We start from the raw sequence: 18,758 nt of genomic DNA, 5'->3' as shown, positions 1-18,758 counted from the left end.
GCACACGAGCCTCCCTCCCACGGAGGCGGGGCCTTGGCGGCCTGCTGCCCGCACCCCAGGCCCCCTCCCAAGCCCTCTCCCCAGGGATCAGCCCACCAGCGTCCCAGGACCCACGCGATGGGGGCCAGGCCCCTCCCTTCTAGCGAACCACTGCCGCTCGGCCCCTCACCGGGGTGGCTCCCCAGGTAAAGCAGCGCTGACAGTTTGCACACCCTGCGAGGCTTCCTCCCTCCTTCCCCCTCCTCCGTCTCCCCTCTGGGGACAGGGGCTCCTTCTCTGACTCCCCTGGGCCACCAGGAACTGCCTGCTCAGGCCCTGAAGAGGGAAGCCGAGAGGCTAGGAGCAGAGGAAAGAGTGAGGGCCTGAGTTTTGTGGGAGGCAGAGGTGGTCCTGGGGAGACACTGGAGACGGAAGGGGGTCTGGGGTAGGTTGCAGGGAGGGGGTCCCACCAGCGTGGCGGGGGCCCCGCGGCCATCAGCAAAGGGGAACCACATGTGTCCGGGAGACCCTGCTCTGCCCTCCTGACATGGCCAGGCACCCAGCCCAGGGACCAGCAAGCCGGGCGTGGGCTCGGCACAAACCTCCTGAGCCCAGGCGCCCCTGAGGACAGCAAAGGCAGAGGGGTGACCGTGGGGGCCCGCACGAGAGCCTCCACGCAGCGCACGCTGTCCCACCCCGCTGCCCACCCAGGTGGTGCCCCACGGGGGTGCAGGTGAGGGCAGGGCATGGGAATACCTGTAGATGGGGTCCATGAAGAAGGGCGACGGCTTGGCGTAGTGCAGGGGGGGCTGCTGCGGCAGCTGCGCCGGGCAGGCCTTGGGCAGCCCCTCGCCCGCCCCCAGCTTGCGCTCCCCGTAGACGTGGTTCTTGCGGGGCTCCCGCCCCCCGCCGTTCTGGCTGGCGCGGGCGCGGCTGCCGATGCTGAGGTCCAGCGGCTGTTCCTCCCCGGGCGCGGCGGCCGCCTTGGGCGCGGGCAGCAGGGGCTTCCCCTCTTTGGGTTTGGTGGTGAGGTCGAAGGGGGACTCGGCACTGGGGCCGCCCACCTTGAGGGCGTCCCGGGGCGACTTTGGCTCGGCCTTGACCAGCAGGCTGTGGGCGAGGGTGCGGTCCGCGAGGGGGTAGAGGGAGTGGGGGAAGTCGGGCAGGAACTGGAAGGGGAACACCGAGTGGTAGGGCAGCGTGCCCAGCCTCTTCTCCTGCACGCCCACCAGGCCGGGCCCGAAGTACTTCTCCGCGATGGAGGCGATGGCCTTGATGGAGTCCCCGGCCGCGCCCGAGGCCGCCAGCAGCTGGTCCTCCGGCGGCGGGAAGAAGGAGTGCCGGGCGTAGAACACGGGCACCTCGCCCATGCTACCGGGGGCCCCGGGGGGCGCTGCGCCGCTCCCCAAGTCCGGCTTGCCCTCGGCTGCGGGGCCCTTGCCCTTGGCCTTGTCGCGGTCACTGTCCACGTCGCTGTCCAGGTCCGAGCCTGTGCCCGTGGTCGTGTCCAGGTCCGTCCCGGTCGTGGTATTGATGTCCTCAAAGTCGCTGCCGTCCGACAGGTCGCTGCTCCGCGTCTTGAGCTTCTCAGGGTACGCCGTGTCCTCCAGGCGGCTCCCCAACTTCTCCTCGGGCCCCGTGGCTGCCGTGGTGCCCTGGCCGCTGTTGCCCACCGCGGAGACCAGGGGCAGGGCCGGGTTCCCCAGGGGGCTGGGGAGCTTGGCGTCTTGGGTGTGGTTCAGGGGGCTCTTGAGCAGGGGCGTGGGAGGTAGCAAAGGTGGCCGGGGGTACAGGGACGGCGGGAAGATGCCAGGGAAGCCCGGCGTGAGTGCCGGGAAGGCCGGCGGGGCTGCGGAGAAGGGCAGGCTCCCCGGGTGCGGCCGGGAGGGGAAGTACTCGCCGAAGCCCAGGCCCGCGTGGTTGAGGTTGGGGGGCGGCTTCGCCTTGTCCATCAGGGGGCCCGGGGCCAGGGGCAGGCCCGGGGAGAAGAGGCCGCCCGGCGGGTAATGGTTCTTGCCCTCGCAGAAGCGCCGGTGCTTGTTGAGGGAGGAGGTAGTGCTGAACATCTGCGCGCAGTCCTTGCACTTGATCTGCGTGCGGCAGTCGGCGTGCATGCGCTTGTGGCGGCACAGGTTGGAGAACTGCGTGTAGGACTTGTGGCAGACCTCACCTGAAACGTCAGCGGGGGCACACGGACACGCTATGGAACCACCGGGAAAGCCCTGGGGGGCGGGGACGGGGGTGCTTCCCGCCCGGCGCGCCGTGTGTGAGTATGTGCGCGTGCGCCTGTGCATGCGTGCTGCTGTGTGTGCAAGCGTTAGAGCAAATGCGTAGGTGCGGTGTGTTCACGTGAGGATGTGTGCATGTGCACCCACAGGCACACACATGTGTGTGCACGCATGCGCACCGCACATAGACATGCACACCATATAAACTGGCACGCGCACATATGCATGACACATGTGGGCACGCCTTTCCAGTCACAGTGCACATGTATGCATACATTGCTGTGTGCGCCACGGCATGAGCCACCGCTAGCATGTAGGTACACGTGCACACACTGTGCACACATGTGCAGGAGTTTGTGCACGTGTGCTGCACACCATCAATGTGCGTGTGTGTGCATGCCTGTGTGCCCGCGTACACAGGTCTAGGCACACACATACGTGTGTACATGCACACTACCCCAGGGCTGGCCTCTGGTCACCAGCACGAACTGACAAGGACCACCTGTGCCTTGTCTGTGGCTCCCCATGCAGCTTGGACGGACCTCAGCCCTCTCTCTGGGAAATGGGGTACTGCTGCTTGCACCCCCCTCTCTGTGGGTGTCTGTGACCTGAGGGCCAAGGTCTTCTGAATCGCACCAGGTGGGCAAAGTCACACACCCGTGTCTGCCGCTGTATCCGCTTGCCCCGGACCCCCAGCCCCTTCCTGCCCACGTCAGTGATGCCCCTGCCATGGAAGAGGTAACCCTGACCGCCACATCAGCTCTCCTGTTTTCTAAAGTTTAGAATGTCCTCAGCTCCCCTGTCTCCTCTTTCTGACCCAGGCCCTGTGACCTGCACCCAGGAGACAGAGGCCCAGGTGGTCAGCCCACTCACAAGTTCTTATTTGGGGAGTCTGCGCTCCTGGGGCGTGTGGTCACGGTTTAAGGGGGGTTTGAGGCGGGGGGTGGGAGGGAAGCCCCAGCAGGGCCACGCAGAGAGGGGCTGGGTCCGTGTAGGGAAAAGCGGACACTGCAGATCGGGATGAAGAGGCTGCGCCAGGCTCTGCTCTGCAGGGGAGGTGAGCGCCAGCGGCGCCAGCGCCCGGACTCGGAGGCCCCGGAAGCCTGGCTCAGCCATCTTGCCGATGGCCTGTGAGCTGCTGTCAGTGAACAGCAGCCGCTCTTTCTCCTGTTTCTGTAGCAGCGGGAGGAGCCCCCACCTCCACGAGCATCGCTCTCTGCGAGGCCATGTGTGTCCTCGGTGCAGCCCCGGCGGAAACGTGACTGCAGCGTGTGCCTTGCTTGCCACCAGCCCTCGCTGCCTGACGTCGCGCCCTGCGAGCCGGGAGCCTGGCCCTGAGACTGTCATGTTCTGTAATCACTGTATCTATTTATATCAGCCACTCGGCCTTCCTGGCCGTCTGGCGGGCGGGGTGTTCTCAAGGCTGCGGGGGTGGGGGCGGCCTCACTGAACCCCAGCTGCCCTTCGGTAGGCCGCTGGGGCAGAGGGGCCTGCGCGGGCATCTATAAATACTCTCAGGTCTCCCGCCCGGCCCTGGGGGGCGGGGGCAGCGAGGTCATTCTCAGCTCAGGCCTGGCTGCACAGAACAAGTCACACCTCACCGTGTCCTTGACCCTGGAGGGGATCTGTCAGTGCCTCCTTGGCAGCTGCTGTCATCCCTAGCTTGGGGGCCCGGGGTGCTCAGTCCCCAGCCACCTGCTCCCATGATGGAGGGGTTCTGCAGATATGTGGGGGCTGCAGCAAGGCCCCCAGGAGACAGGTCCCTGAGAGGTAGGTCCTGGACCTGGGACAGCTGGCAGTCGGCTCAGAGCTCACGGAAGGAAGATGCCGCCATAGGGGCTGAGAAAGACCCCTGGACGTGGGGACCCGCAGCTGACGGAAGGGGACCCTGGCCCACCCTTGTCCCGTCAGCAGTTTCTGTTCCTTGAAGGGTACGTGTGTGGACACACCCATGCACACACCCATGCGTGCATTCTCACATACCCACACACGCCCACACTCACACGCAGTCACCCGCCCAAACACATGCACAGCCCACACTCACACCCACATCCACACACATGTGCACACACTCTAGATAAGGTCCATTTCTGAAAAGTGTCCACGAGGAGACTTGGCTGGGGTGCTCAGATTCTCTCTCACACACATGCAGACATGTGCACGCATGCGCACACGTGGCACACACTTGCGCTCCCTCATGCAGCAGGCACCACCAGGGAGTCACGCGGCCTCGGCCTGCGCGGTCACTGAGCGGGGGCTTAGGGCTTCCCGGCAGGTCTGGCGCTGAGCTGGGGGCGCTGCGGGCGTGCAGCCAGGGGTCACCCCAGGAGGGCACAGTGTCCGCCGCCGGCGCCAGCATGGCCGTGAGCGTCCAATCTTTTCTTAAAGCGCCACCTCGCGTGCACGGCCCTCACATGTCGGCAGAGTTTCCTTTCTGGACTAACCGCAGTGCCGTTACCGTAAGCCCGGGGATGCTCTGTTGGGGTCTGGAGGGTGCAGGGCCCACTTCACACGCCTATTGATTTCTCAGATCTGTGTCACCCTCGCAGAAGGAAACACTCGCACACGCAACCTGGCTGGGGGGGCTCTCTCTTTAGCTTCACCCACTTAGCCAAGAGGCCCGGCGCCAGGGTAAGTACGGAGCAGACCAGCAGTGAGATCTGCTGACGCCCGTGGGCCGGCCAGGTTGCCCCCCGTCCCCATCTGCACCCCGTCCTTGCAGGAGTCTCTGTGGACGGGGATGGGGTGGGGGCGATGGGCTCAGACCTCCCGGAGTGCCGTTCCTGGAGCCTATGTTATTCACATGACCGACCCGAAGCTGGCTTGCGTGCCCAGGAAGGCAACAGCTTATCTGCTCACATGCCGTTCTCTTGCCTCTTAGCTCGCTTACACGCCAAGTGCTATGAATGAGCTCACTTGTACCCCTCCCGGTGGGACTAGCTGGGACGCTCTTCCAGCGGCAAAGTCATGGCCTCCAGCCCCAGTCCCACCCTGCTCGCTCCTCCCAGGACCTCGCAGAAGAGCCGCCCCACCCCCACCGCAGGGCATGGGGCTGCTCACGCCACTGGTCAGGCCCCCTTGTGCTAGGGCCTGTAGGCGAAGGAGGCGGTCTGTAGAAAGACCCCCTTGTGGGCTGGCTAACAGGGGAGCTCATTCTGTCTGTGTCCTCTGCCCGCGGAGCGCAGGGCCCAGGGGCGCTGAGGTCTGAGCCATCTCTAGCAGAACAGCGAGAAGCCTGGGCGAGGGGCTACAGGCAAGTCAGCATGGCGCCTTGCCTCCCCCCCACACCCCGAATGACCCCCAGATGGTGAGAACTCCCTGGCCCCAGCTCCCCATGCTCCCGGAGCCACCCCTCCTGACACTGACTTGTGAAGCCTGAGACCTTCCAGGCCACCCAGGCGGGGGTCAGAAGCCTGAGACCTTGAACTAGAATCAGGGTTCTGCAGCGTGGCCTCGAGCACCTGGCCCCTTAATGTCTTAGTGCTTCGGTTTCCTTATCGGTCATTAGAAGCAGTGCAGGCCCTGCTCCCCAGGATTTTGTAAGAGTGCCGTGAGATGATGTGTGTGACATGGAGACCCAGCTCAATACTGGTGTGAACGGTGACTCAGAGTAACCTGGTGTGAACCGTGACTCAGCGCAGTGCTGGCGTGAATGGTGACTCAGCACAGTTATGGTGTGACATGGTGACCCAGCTCAATACTGGTGTGAACGGTGACTCAGAGTAACCTGGTGTGAACCGTGACTCAGCACAGTTATGGTGTGAACGGTGACTCAGTGCAGTGCTGGCGTGAATGGTGACTCAGCTCAATACTGGTATGAATGATGACTCAGCACAGTGCTGGCGTGAATGGTGACTCAGCACAGTTATGGTGTGAACGGTGACTCAGTGCAGTGCTGGCGTGAACGGTGACTCAGCTCAATACTGGTATGAATGATGACTCAGCACAGTGCTGGCGTGAATGGTGACTCAGCACAGTTATGGTGTGAACGGTGACTCAGCACAGTGCTGGTGTGAATGGTGACTCAGCGCAGTGCTGGCGTGAATGGTGACTCAGCACAGTTATGGTGTGAACGGTGACTCAGCTCAATACTGGTGTGAATGGTGACTCAGCTCAGTGCTGGTGTGAACGGTGATTCAGCGCAGTGGTGGTGTGAACGGTGATTCAGCTCAATACTGGTATGAATGATGACTCAGCATGGTGCTGGTGTGAACGGTGACTCAGTACTACTTGTGTGACATGAATTGCTTATTGCACTGCTAGGTGGAGAGGAAACTTTAGGGTCACTTCCCTGGACTGACCCATAAGGTCCCTGGGACCAGCCCTTTGTGACCTCTGACCCTATTCCTATTGACCCCACCCCCGTCACTTGCTACCCCCACACACCTGGCCCCAAGCTCTCTGTGTTCAGAGCTGCCGTCCTCATTTCTCCTTCGTCAGTGTTCCCTCGGCTCACCTCCCACAGGCCCTCCGGGCCTCTCACAGCATTGACAGGGACAGGGCCCACCTGGGTGTCCTCTGGCACTGAGAGCCTCTTAGCCCTGCCCTGTCCCTGCCCAGGCTCAGGGACCTGTCACGTGCATGGTCAGTGTTTGTACAGCTTGACCCGTGTCTCCTCCAGTATGGGGCAAGCTCCATGAGGACAGGGCCCCGTTATTTACTGCTGGACTCCTGCTGCCCGGATGGGGCTGCGCGCAGAGCCCAGAATCCCCAGTGGAACTCAGTGAGTGTCATCGGGGTGGCCGTGCCTGCTGCAGCTCAGGCTGGGTGGGCTATGAGTGTGGGCAGGGCGTGGGGAGCGGAGAGCAGCTGCAGGCTCCTTCTGCAGGACCCAAGGCCACTGGACAGGCCTTCCTACCACCCACCAGCCACCTCTGGCCACTGCAGGGCTCAGTGAGAGGGAGGAACCAGAGGGTGTGGGAGGGGGAGTGAGGGCACAGCATGAGAGGTGAGTCACGAAATGACAGGGTGCGACGCAGCAAAGCCACAAAAAGGCGGCCGCAGCACAGTGTCTGGGCCTGGGCTTCGGTGGCGGAGGTGCCCCCAGTCCGAGTGCCTTCTGAACAAATGGGTCTTGCCCATCAAGGAGCGCCTGGGGTCCTCGCGCCCCGGCCCGGCCCTCCCTGCTCCGTGGTCCCCCCCCACCCCGGGAGGCCGGTGGGGACGACTCACATATGAAGGGCTTGACCGTGCTGTGGATGTGCTTATGCTGCTTGAGGCCCGAGGACGTGGCGAACGTCTTCCCGCAGTCCGGGCAGGCGTGCGCCCGCGCGCCCACATGCTGCGAGCGGATGTGCCGCTGCAGGTTGCTGGGGTCCGTGAACACCTGGGGAGACAGACACCGTCTATGTGTGTCCCATCTGCCCCGCTCTGGCTGCTGGACAGATCTCCCTCGCCACTCTGCCCCTGCCCCGAGCCTGGCTGGGATGGGTCTCGGCTGTCGCGGTAACCCCTGGCGTGACCTCGGGAGAGTTGCTGAGGCTTCCCCAGACTCTGCGTCCTCAACAGCCACTCCAGAGCATTCTGTGGCCACGAGGAAGCGTGAGGAGCAACTCAGGGGGGCCGGGGCCTGCCTGGAGAGACCCTGTCCCGTGCACCCAGCCTTCTTGGGGACGCGCCCTTGCGTGGGAGTGGCGGGCGCCCGGGGCCACGCTACCTTCACACAGTTTTCACATTCGAAGCGCTTGCCGCTGTCATGGGACATCTGGTGGCGGATGAGGTTGGACTTCCAGTTGAAGGCCTTGGGGCACTGGTCACACTTGTACTCCCGCTCCTCGGTGTGGACGACCATGTGCTGCTCCAGGCTGCGCGGAGAGGACCAGGGCCACCGCTCAGAGATCCGAGCGAGGCCTGGGGTGTGTCCGTCCACCCCCTGCTCCGCACAGGCCAGCGGGAGGGAGGGGCAGAGGTGGCCCCAATCCAAAACTACCCCCAGGGGGTCTGTCCCCAGCCCACACTTCCTGGCATCTTTTCTGGACAATCTTAACCTTGAGGCTAACCTTGGGCCTAAGGAAAAGGGATTCAGAAACTTCTAATACTACCGTGAGCCCCGGCGTGGGAGTGGGGTACAGAGAAGCCAAGGCCACCCTCTGAGGGGCCTTGGGGTGCTCCCCAGCCAGGCCAGGCAGCACCTGCCGGCCATGCCCACACAAGGAGGCGACCGGGAGAGCAGGAGCCGGTCTCCGCGGGGCCGGGGCCGGGGCCGGGGCCGGGTGGCGTGCAGCTGCCTGGGAGGGCCGGGCCCTGGATGAATGAGCAGCTCTAACCCTCTCGGGGGACACCCCGCTTCTCCGGGCCCAGGTACACCGTTAATCTTCATGAGCAAAGCAGTAATACATCACGGCCCGTTAATTACGGGGCCCAGCCATCCGTTCAGATCAGAAACGCCTGGGTCTCGGGCACCCGGCAGACTGTATCTTTTCCCCAGTTGTTAATTGTGATTTATGTGTTTATGTAAAGAAAACACGGACCCTCTTGAGTAGCGCTTGCCTCCCAGGCCCTTGGCCGGGATTTGCCCAAACGCTGGTTTTCTGTCATCTGTTCAGGGTTGAGGGGTTCCTGCCCCCAGGGAGGCCGTGATGGGTTGGGTGGTCAGCCCCCCGCAAGCCCGCAGCCAGTCAGTGACCTGAAGGGGCTGCACTCTGGCTGGAAGTCTGTCCTGGGGAAATTCCCAAAGGCAGGAGGAGGGGCCCATGGTGGAGCAGCCCCCCAGGTCCCCCGGAGCACGGGACCGCATGACCCTGCTTTCCCTGCTTTCCTCCTGCGGACCCCAGAAGGCCCCTCTTTCCCAGGGTCCTCAGCCCCCACCCTCCACTCCCTGCATGCCCTGACTCCTGCCTGGCCCCGGACGAGGGAGGGCCAGCTTGGGCCTGCTCCTGGCTGATGGCGTCCAGCGTCACACAGCTGGCCTGGCATGCTGCGCCCTTTTCTGTGAGGTCTCTTGGGACAGGTGGGTGCGGCCCGTGGGGAGCTGAAGCTGGTACCCTGGATGGGGGGACTGTCCACTGTCTAAGGAGGCGAGTGTGTGTCAGACGGTCAGGCCACCCCACCAAGGCCTGGGCAGCGGAGTGTGGCGGCCCCCACTCTGGTCTTGGACCCTCCTACAGCAGCAGCCCTGGGCCTGCCCCCTGCGTGTCCTGTGGGTTGGCCTGCACTTCCTCACTTCCTTCACAGCCCGCCCCATGGCAGCCCTCACTGCAGAACGGTAGGGCCGCTGGCGTCTCGACAGGATGGCATGTGGATCCTCCAGGGCAGGAGGCTCTGACCGGGCGCCTGGCCTTCATGTCAGAGCTGGGGACACCTGTGTCCTCCCAGTGCCAGCTCATGGGCCGGCTCTGTCTCCGTGTCTGACGAGTGGGCCAGGGTACCTGCCCCAAGGGCGTGCCATGCTGGAGGGGACCCTCATCTCCACCTGTCCCTGGAGCCCGTGGCCTGTCGGGGACGGGGGCTGACCTCTGCGCCCCTCAGGGCTCCCTCTGTGCCCCCGGCCAGGCTCTGGGGCGGGGGCGGGGGCGGGGCCGCACCTGTACTTGCTGGGGAACAGCCGCTCGCAGTCCTTGCACTCGTGGGCCTGCCCGTCACCGCCCCCGCCGCCCAGGCCCTTGGGCTGCAGCTCCTCGCCCAGGCCCTCGTAGAGGGCGGCCCCCACGGCGCTGCACCCGTACTTCTTGTGTCGCCGCAGGTCCAGCTTGGACTGGAAGAGCTCGTCACACACGTCACAGCGGAATGTGGGCTCCTCTGCAAGAAAGAGAGGTCAGGGGAGCTCGCGACCGGCCGCAGGGCCCCACCAGGGGGCTGGTCCCGCTCCTGCTCCCTTCCCGCCCTGCCCGAGAGGAGGAGCAGCCGAGCTGTGGACGTGCAGACCACCGGGACCCGCGACTGCCTGGACAGACACGCCGAGAGACACCGGGCCCACTCCGTCCCGGAGGCCTCTGTGGGCTTGGGCAGGCCCGTGCTCGGGAGCAGAGAAGGAAGCCAGGCCAAGTGCTTTGTTTATGAATCCGGAGAAGAGGGATGACAGAGCTCTCATGCATATCATAAATTATTGTCGTCAAGGTCAAACCAATTAAAGGGGGGGCAGCTATTATGAAGTTTACGAGGCGGCATCCTGGCCGGCGTGCCAAGCCAAACAACCGGCCCAGAGCTGTCAGCTTCCTGGGGGACCGACCTCCGGCCCATCCCAGCCTGCCCCTCGGCCCAGGGACTGCTTGGCAGCAGCTTTTCTCCAGGACGGTGTCCCCTCCCCGTGTCCCCTCCTGCCTGAGGAGAGCCGCACGTTCCCACCCGGGTCGGGAGAGAGACCGCCAGCACTGAGAGCTCATGCACAAATGACTTGCGTGTGCCTGCTTGTGAGCCAGTGTGTGAATGCGTGTGCTACTGGTGCACGGGTGTGCACTGGTGTGTGCGTGGATGTGTGCGTGCTGTGCGTGCACGGGTGTGCGGCCGTGTGAGAATGTGTGTGCGTGCTGTGTGTGCATGGGTGTGCAGCTGTCTGGATGCTATGTATGCATGGGTGTGTACTGGTGTGGGGGCCAACGTGTGTGTGCTGTGTGTACGGGTGTGTGGTCATGTGAGAATGTGTGTACATGCTGTGCATGCATGAGTGTGAAGCCATGTGAGAATGTGTGTGCATGCTGTGTGTGCACGAGTGTGCGGCTGTGTGAGAATGCATGTATGTGCTGTGTGTGCACGGGTGTGCAGCCGTGAGAATGTGCGTGTGTGCTAAGTGTGCATGGGTGTGCAGCTGTCTGGATGCTATGTGTGCATGGGCGTGTACTGGTGTGGGGGCCAACGTGTGTGTGCTGTGTGCACGGGTGTGTGGTCATGTGAGAATGTGTGTGTGTGCTGTGCGTGCACAGGTGTGTGGCCGTGTGAGAATGCATGTGTGTGAATGTGACTGTTCCCACATATTGGCATCCACATCTGTGCATACATGCAAATGTGGTGACCTTTTAATGCACCTATATTCATGTTTGCATTGCTGTGCATCTGTATTTATGTGCATGTGTGCACAGGTGTGAGTGTGTATGTGTGCTTTTATATGTGGTTACATGTGTTTTCATATCTCCATGCTGCAGGCAAGCATATGTGTATGTGTGCCTGGGTATTTGGGCATGTGTGCACGTGCATGTTTCTGTGCACACGTGTGTATTGTGTTGTGTTTGTTAAGCATGCATTTGTGTGCTGTGTTGAGTGTGCATGCGCTTGTGAATATGTGTAAATGCATGCACATTTGCCTGTGAATAGGCACTTGTATGCATTTGTATGAATATGTATACATGTGTTTGTGTGAATGTGTGTGTGTGCATTTGTGTGCACGCCTGAGTGTGTGTGCTCGTGTGCCTATGTGTGTGCATGTGTGAGTGTGCATGCACAAGCAAAGACCCCCAGATTTGGGCTGCAGAAGTCGGGGAGGCACCGCCCTGCCCAGTGTGGCTTTTGTTCACTTCTCTGCGCGGAGGCAGATGTCTGGGTGACGGGGAAGGCTGCCTGCTGAGAGGAGCCCTGGGGACACGTGGGACACTTGCGTTGCATCTGGGATGGGCCAGGCAGCCCCAGTTTGGGGAGCTGAGCGACACCCCCAGCCCTGCTCTGGGGCAGTGGCCGGGGGGGCAGGGACCTTGGCCTCTGGAGCTTGGAAGGCTCTGGTCCAAATATCTCCGGTCCAACTGCCCTGGACTCCCGCTGAGCTGCAGAGTAGACTGGAAAGTGGCAAGAAGGCCAGCTGTCCACACCGACCGGAGACCCGGATGGCAGAGACAGGGGGCACAGCTGCCCCAGCCCCTGGAAGCTAGCGTTTGAAACGCAGGCGCCAGCAGGACCCTCAGGGCGCAGGAGCTGGCTGGGCCGAGAGACAGGGGCAGCGGGCCTGTGGGCGACTGGAGGCAGCGATGAGAAAAGGCTGGAAACCAAGCCCCCCGTGGCCCCGGGCTGGTGCTCGGGCACCAGGGTGGAGCGCTAACCACGTGCCCGGCGTGGGGGGAGGGCCGGCATGAGGCGTGCTACTAAACCACCGCCCCGGAAGGGTACACAGCGCTGCCTTTAAACCGGAATCCCAGCCTGCCAGCTCTTTCCAGGGAAGATATCTGCCGTGACAATCATGTGACCACTGTTGCTGACACCGAGGGATGGGAGGCGGCCCTGGCCCAACCGCACTTCTGTGCTCAGGCAGTGAAGCCTCAGATCGATCCACACGCACCCCGCTGGGGTCTATGCTTTGCCGGCTGCCTCCAACGGGTAAACTGAGGCGAGGGACTGAGTAACTTGCCCAGGGACCCAGTAAAGGGGCGGAGCTGTGTCACGGCAGCCTTTGCCGCCTTCGGTGCCCTGGAAGCCGGTGGCAGAAGCCCCACTCCCCGTGAGGCCATGTGACATGCAGGCTGTGAGTCTGGGGCACGCTGTCACCCCTGCAGCCTTCCTGTCTTCAGAACCGGGGAGTCCCTGCACATCCGAGCGCCAACTCAGAGCAGAGACAGATGCTCAGACCCCACCCGACTGTCCTGTGAGTCCTCGTGGATGTCCTGGCGGCGATGGGTGCCCCCCCGCCCCCCGCCCCGCGCTGGGACCCAGTGGGAAATGCCAGCTTGCATTTGCTCTTCCTACGCCCAGCTAAGAGCAATCAGAGAGGCTGCCATCTGAAAACAAAGGAGAGACGCCAGCCCCGCCCATCCACAGCTCTAACTAACCGATTTTTCTACTTTTGATCTGGAATTTGGATTTAAAATGAAACTGCAGCCTGATACTCAGTCTGACGGCAGTCGGGGGGCCTGGAGGGGATGCGCCCGACCGCGGCAGTAACAGTCGCCCTCCTTCGCCGCCTCCCACGCCACCGTGGGCCCATGCTCGCTCAGTCGAAAGACAGAGCTGGGAACTGGCCACGTCTCAGCCGCGCCCACCCACGCGGGGCGGAGGGCAGGTGGCCCAGGCATCTTCCACGCAGGTAAGGCTGGCTCTGAACGGATGCCTGGGGTGTGCGGGACGGGCCCTCGTGGTGGCCCTTTCCCGGGGGGAGCAGCTCTGTTTTACTGAAATCCTAGAAGAGGGTGCTGGGCTCCGGGTACGTCAGGGTGCGCTGCCTCGTCTCGGGTGGTCTTATACTGTTACGTTGTAGCGGGCGATGCTGCCACGCCGTATTGTATCGTGTTGCGTCCTGTCGCCTTACGCCTCGGGTGCTTTAGACACGACCCCCCACGTCCCCTCGCCCTTTTGTTGGACAGGGACAAGTGGGCAATTTTAAGCCTTTCTCAAAAGGAAAGCATATTTGAATGGAAATGATTTTCTTTACTTTCTTCCAAGAGCAAGAAGTTCTCCTGAAAGAGAAGCCTTTCCTCTCTCCATTGAAAGCATAAAAACAAAACAAAACATCCCCGGAGCCGGTGAGCCTGAAAGCGCGCGCTCCACTCTGGCTCACGGGGACGGACACCGGGCTTGCCTTTCTGCAAGGCTGCGTACTTGCCGAGCACATCCCGTCCCAGACCGGCCACCGGGGAGTGGGCCCCGCCACGCAGTGGCTGGCCAGGGCTGCCGTTTCTTCCACGGGACCTGAACGGTGTCCCGGCCGGGTCCCCTGCCCCTGACAAGAGCACACAATCCTGACTCAAAACTGCAGTCTTCTCATGGAAACCGGGTGGGAAGCCGTGGGGGCTGTGGCCAGGGCAGAAGCCCCGTCTTCCACGCAGAGCCACGCGGCTTGGGCGACAAATTTGGCTCTTAAGGGCCGTCAGCAACTTTTCATGGCGGACCAGGAAGGTAACAGAAAAGCAAGTTGGTGCCTAATGGCTTCAGAGAGCCGAGGGGGGCACAATTATGTGGCATCTACATGCTAATCTACCAGCCTGGGGGCTTGAGGTGCCGGGAAGCCCACTCCAAATTCCCGCCGCGATAAGGGGCCGCTGCACTGGCTGGGCCTGGGGTAGAAGATTTTTTATGATAATTATCTTAGTGAGGAACGTTTTTGCCTTTTCCTTCCGTGCGATCTGGGGTCTCACTGGGGTGGGGGCCTGGCTCTCGGGAGGCAGAGGCGCGATCTTGACGGCAAAGAATCTGAAGTCAAGGGTCGCATGTCGGTGATCATGTGTGGATAGCAATGAGCCGGCAAATGTCTGATAAATTATTAGGAGAATGTAGACCCGGGTCATTTAAGATCGGGCCCCGGAGGGGGCGCGGGAATCGAGGTTTTTAAAATCTTTTGGAAGAAAGAAGCGTCATCGCATAAATGAACCCCGTCCTCGCGCACACTGCCCGAGCTAAGTGGGTTTACCTTCCAGAGTTCCTGTGTGCTATCTAAGACTCATAGGTCTTTTCAACAATTGTTTTAGGGAAAATGAGACCATCCCCCTGCTCCCGGATCTCAGCTATTTATTTTTCTTTTCTCGACGGCCTAATTAAAACCAAACGTCCGGGGAGAGGACAGATAGGCTCCGGCTCATAAAGCTGTCCTTCTATGGCGATTGCCTTTGGAACGACCCAGGGCCACAAGCTGCCGCTGCATCAAGCAAGCCTGGCTCCTCGCCGCTGGCCGTGCTCGGGATCAAACGGGCAAATGAAGGCGGAGCGCGTGGAGCCTGCTCTCGGAAGCCTCCTGGGAACCCTGACGCCCAGCTCCCTGCCCGGCCAGCGCCACCCCAGCCCCGTGACGCTGGAGTGGTTCCTCGGAGGGACACTGTTAGTGGCATAAGTCACCCTGCAGTGGCGTGTTTGGGGGCAAGGGCAAGGCCAACAGAAAGGAACCCCCCCTTCCTCCGGGACGAGGGATCAGGAGGGGAGACTGCTTTTCTGTTCATTTCTGGGGGCACCGGGGCACGAACGGGCCAGTGCTCAGCACCAAGGCTGCGTGCCTCCACCCGGTTCTTCCTCTGGGACTGAACCTGGCTCCAGAGCCCCAAGGTGCCTGGGCACGTTGCCCACGGGCGTGGAAGGAGGACGGCACCCCTGTGTCTCAGAACCCTCGTCTCTCTGCGACTGGAGTTCTCTGCCGCTCCCTCTGAGATGCACTTGGCTTGGGTGGACAAGGGAGGGATTGTGCTACCGGACAGATCCCGAGGGACGGACCATGTGGCTGGAACGCTCAGAATGTGGCCACCGCAGTTCTGGGGGAGGACGCAGCTGCGTTCCGACCACAGGACCCGCGCAAGCCCTGCCTTTCCCTCTCCCCCCAAACACACTGTCTCTCTTGGACGGCCTCCTCTAAGACACACGGGCCCTGGTTTCAAAGACATGACCGCATCACCGCCCTCTCCTACGCGGGACTGAGACCGGGACCAAGACCGGGACCGAAACCGAGACCTCTCCCAGAGCACCAAGCTCTGGGAGGCGTGTTTCCACGCCACAGAACGCGGCGGCACCGACGATGCAGCGCTGTTAATAACAATAGTAATAATGCAGTCTGACTCCCCCGGGACTCTACCGCTGCAGAGACACCGTGCCACGTGCCACCCGGGCCTCACGCTGGCAGACGTCCCATCTGGAACTCGGGGCGGGGCTCACAGACCCCAAGGAGGCAGAAAGCCAAGGGCGGGGGCTGGGTGGCTGCTCACCTGGGGTCGGAGTGGGGGGCTGTGGGACTGCTGGGGTGCCTGACCCAGCCATGCAGGAAGGGATGGGGCCTCGGGGGCTTACCATCCAGGCTGGGGGGCATGGTCCCCAGGGCGTAGGCGCCTTCCTTCACGTGCACCAGCAGCTCTTCTCCGGGCCCGATGTCCTTAATGACTTTATAATAAATCTGGACGGAGAAACCAGAGGGAGAGGGTGAGCGGCGACCGCCTGCCTCCTGATCGCGCCGGACAGGCTCCCTCCCGGAATGTTGCCGAATGTGCTCCAAAGAACCGTGGTCCCCTTTCATCTGTGTTATCCTGGCTTTAGAGGTCGATACGGGGGGTGTGAAATTAAATCCACGAGGATTAGCCCCAGAGTGCCGACGCGGGAGTGGCCTCCCAGGAGGTGGCTGGGGGGTTCCCGTAGTCGGTGTCTGTGCAGGTAAGGGAGACGCACTGCCCTCCGCTCTCCTGGGGGCCTTGGGTCAAGGGTGAATGTGGATGTTTGGGAAAGTGGCTGTGGACGCAGGCAGAGGCCCCGTGGGCAGGACCCTGTGGTCTCCCACTGCTGACTGCCACCTGGCGCTTGGGGTTCGGGCCCTTAGTAAGGAGACAGTAGCCCGGGAGCTTCTGGAAGCCCAGAGGTCTGGCTACAGGTCGGGCTGGCAGGTCCCATCTGCCCTGGGAGATCAGGGGGCGGGGCTCTTCCCACCGGTGCCACCCAGAGGCCATCATGGAGGACCTGGCATACAGGAGTCAGGCCAGGCCTCCCAGCAGAAGCTGGACATGGGTTGGACGCCCAGAGACTGAGTGGGCTCACGGCCTGCCCACCTTGCCCGGACCCCCGAACCATCCTGGGAAACACCCGGAAGGCTCAGCTTCCTGAGAGTTGTTTGGGTCCGTCCCCCACTCTCCAGAGCACGTCCAGTGGCGGGAAGCCTCCCCAGCCGCCAGGCCTGCCTCCACAAGGACATGCGGGAACTCACGGAGGGACACGCTCAGCCACACTGCGTCCCCACGCCCACCTGGATGTTGTTCCGGGGACACCAGGGCAGCGGAACGGCTCATGGCACAGCCGTCTGCCCGGTACACCCCTCCCTGGGGGTCACGTGCCAGGTGTCTGGGCTCCTTAGTCACCCATCAGGCCACGCCTCTCAGGAAAAGAAGGGCCAGATTTTAAAATGCAGACCAGACACTGGACGGCATCAACTCCTGGGGTCACACCAGCTGTTACTGACATGGCAGTTTGCATCACGTTATCCAAAACATTATGCCCAAGTCGCCATTCCTGGAATAATCAGACTTGAGCCGCTGGTTTTGAAAATCCGACCCTAGTGCATCCGAAGCTCCGACCCGGTGTCCCTGAGCGTCAGGTCGGTGCGTCAGGGGCTGCTTATTAATAAGCAGGGACGGTCCCACTGGCGTTGGGACAGTCAGCAAGTGCCTGTTTAACGTCACCCGGTGCCACCTGCGCCGCACCTCAGTGTCCCCGTGTGCAGGCTGGGGAGGCCTCTGCGCAGAGAGGAAGGACCGGGACCAGACGGCGGCTCCCGCGGGTCCCCATTAGAGGGCAATGTGGACCTGCCGCGGGCGTCCCTCCACGCCGCGCCCCCCGCCCCCGAGGGCCCAGGACGGGAGGGGCGGGCGGCGGCTCTGACCTGGTCTCCTGGCTCCGCGCACGGCTCCGGGGCGGCCGCGTCCTCCACGGGCTCCGGCCCCAGCCCCCGCCCCCCTCCCCCGGCCCACCTCACTGCCTCTGAGGGCCGGCCAGCTTCCCTGGACCCCCACCCCTCATCTCACCGTGGCTGGAGGGCCCCTGGGTCTCCTGCGACCCCCAACCCGGCTCCTGCGGCGGTCTTGCTCCCCTGACCCCCTCCAGGGGCCGCCCCCACCAGCCCTCCAGGGCCGCTGCCAGGCTCCGCTCCCCTCACCCCTCCTAGCTGGGACCCTGCCACACCCGCACCCCCAACCCGAGTGCCACCTGACTCCCTCCTCTGACGCCCTCTGAGGCTGCCTTGTCCCCTAGGGACCGACCCTCCCCCGGAGCCTCAGAGAGACTGTCCAGTGTGCTGGCCTCAGGGAACAGTTGGCGCGAGGCGGTCGCCCCTTCCCCCGCCGGGGACCCGCAGGACGGCAGCCAGCATGGCTGGCGGGGCGCGAGCGCAGGACCTGAGGGCGGCAGGCGGTAGCGTTGGCCGCCTGGACTTTGAGCTGCAGACGGAATTAATCGCTATTAGTGTTAATGGCAGGTCCGGGCGGGGCGGGGGTGGGGGCACCGTCCCAGCCCCCCTCCACCTGCGGGAGGGCGCGAGGGGGTGCAGGGGATCAGCACCAACTCTTCCCAACCCGGCGGGTCCGCCTTCGCAGCCGCAGCGCGGAGGTCTGCACAGAAGCTGCTTTGCTTTTACGACCTGTCCCCAGGGGCACAAAGGCCTTATCAGCCAGACGCGCTGACAAAGCGCAGTTCCTGGTCGGCTGAGTCCTGAGTTGGGCGACTTCCCGGGACAAAGGCCGGGCTTAGGTGGGACCGAGCCCTGGCTGTTCCTGGCTGTGGGCTGAGCGGGCCCTGCCCCCCGGGGCCGGCGATATGTTATTGCAGCCCCTTAGAAATTCCCGAAGTTGGTTTATCACCTTCCTTTTAGTGTCAGCCCCTCGGTGTGTCATACTCAGACCCAAGAGCCAAGTTGACGCGGAGGACAGGGGCAGGCTGAGCCCGGGAGCTTTTACGGGAGCGGAGAGAGAAGTCCGTCTCCCCTGGAGAGAGGGCCCTCCTCCCTGGAGCCGTTTCCGAGGGCTCAGCTGCAGGAAGGAAACGCTGCTGTTTTGTGCGAGTGGCAGACCTAAGTCCCCGAGCCTTTCTCTGAGACCGGCACTGCCTGCAGCTTAAACCCAGCCTCAGATGGGGCCCTGCACCCCGCCGGGCTGGGACGCGGACCCTCTCTGGTTTCCGACCCGCTGCCGCGGCGGCTGCGTTTACTAGCGCCAGTAAATGTTCGCTGTGAACAGCTTTTACAATAAC

General features: G+C 62.9%; 1 protein-coding gene across 1 annotated transcript in view; it reads right to left on the bottom strand.

The window, feature by feature from the left end:
• The window catches only part of PRDM16 (PR/SET domain 16), a 275,315-nt gene that overhangs the window by 15,375 nt on the left and 241,182 nt on the right, over positions 1–18,758 (bottom strand). Inside the window, exons 5-9 of the mRNA XM_090268492.1 lie at positions 15,825–15,927; positions 9,731–9,944; positions 7,864–8,011; positions 7,380–7,533; positions 736–2,149 (exon numbers count right to left, since the gene is read on the bottom strand). Of these exons, the coding sequence (XP_090124618.1) occupies positions 736–2,149; positions 7,380–7,533; positions 7,864–8,011; positions 9,731–9,944; positions 15,825–15,927 (2,033 nt within the window). The remainder of the gene's footprint in view (positions 1–735; positions 2,150–7,379; positions 7,534–7,863; positions 8,012–9,730; positions 9,945–15,824; positions 15,928–18,758) is intronic.

This window comes from Furipterus horrens, unplaced genomic scaffold (assembly GCF_987537825.1).
Source record: "Furipterus horrens unplaced genomic scaffold, mFurHor1.1.pri manual_scaffold_3, whole genome shotgun sequence".
In the NCBI taxonomy this organism is placed as follows: Eukaryota; Metazoa; Chordata; class Mammalia; order Chiroptera; family Furipteridae; genus Furipterus; species Furipterus horrens.
Note: the sequence above shows the minus strand (reverse complement) of the source record. Positions and strands in the feature narration are given on the sequence as shown.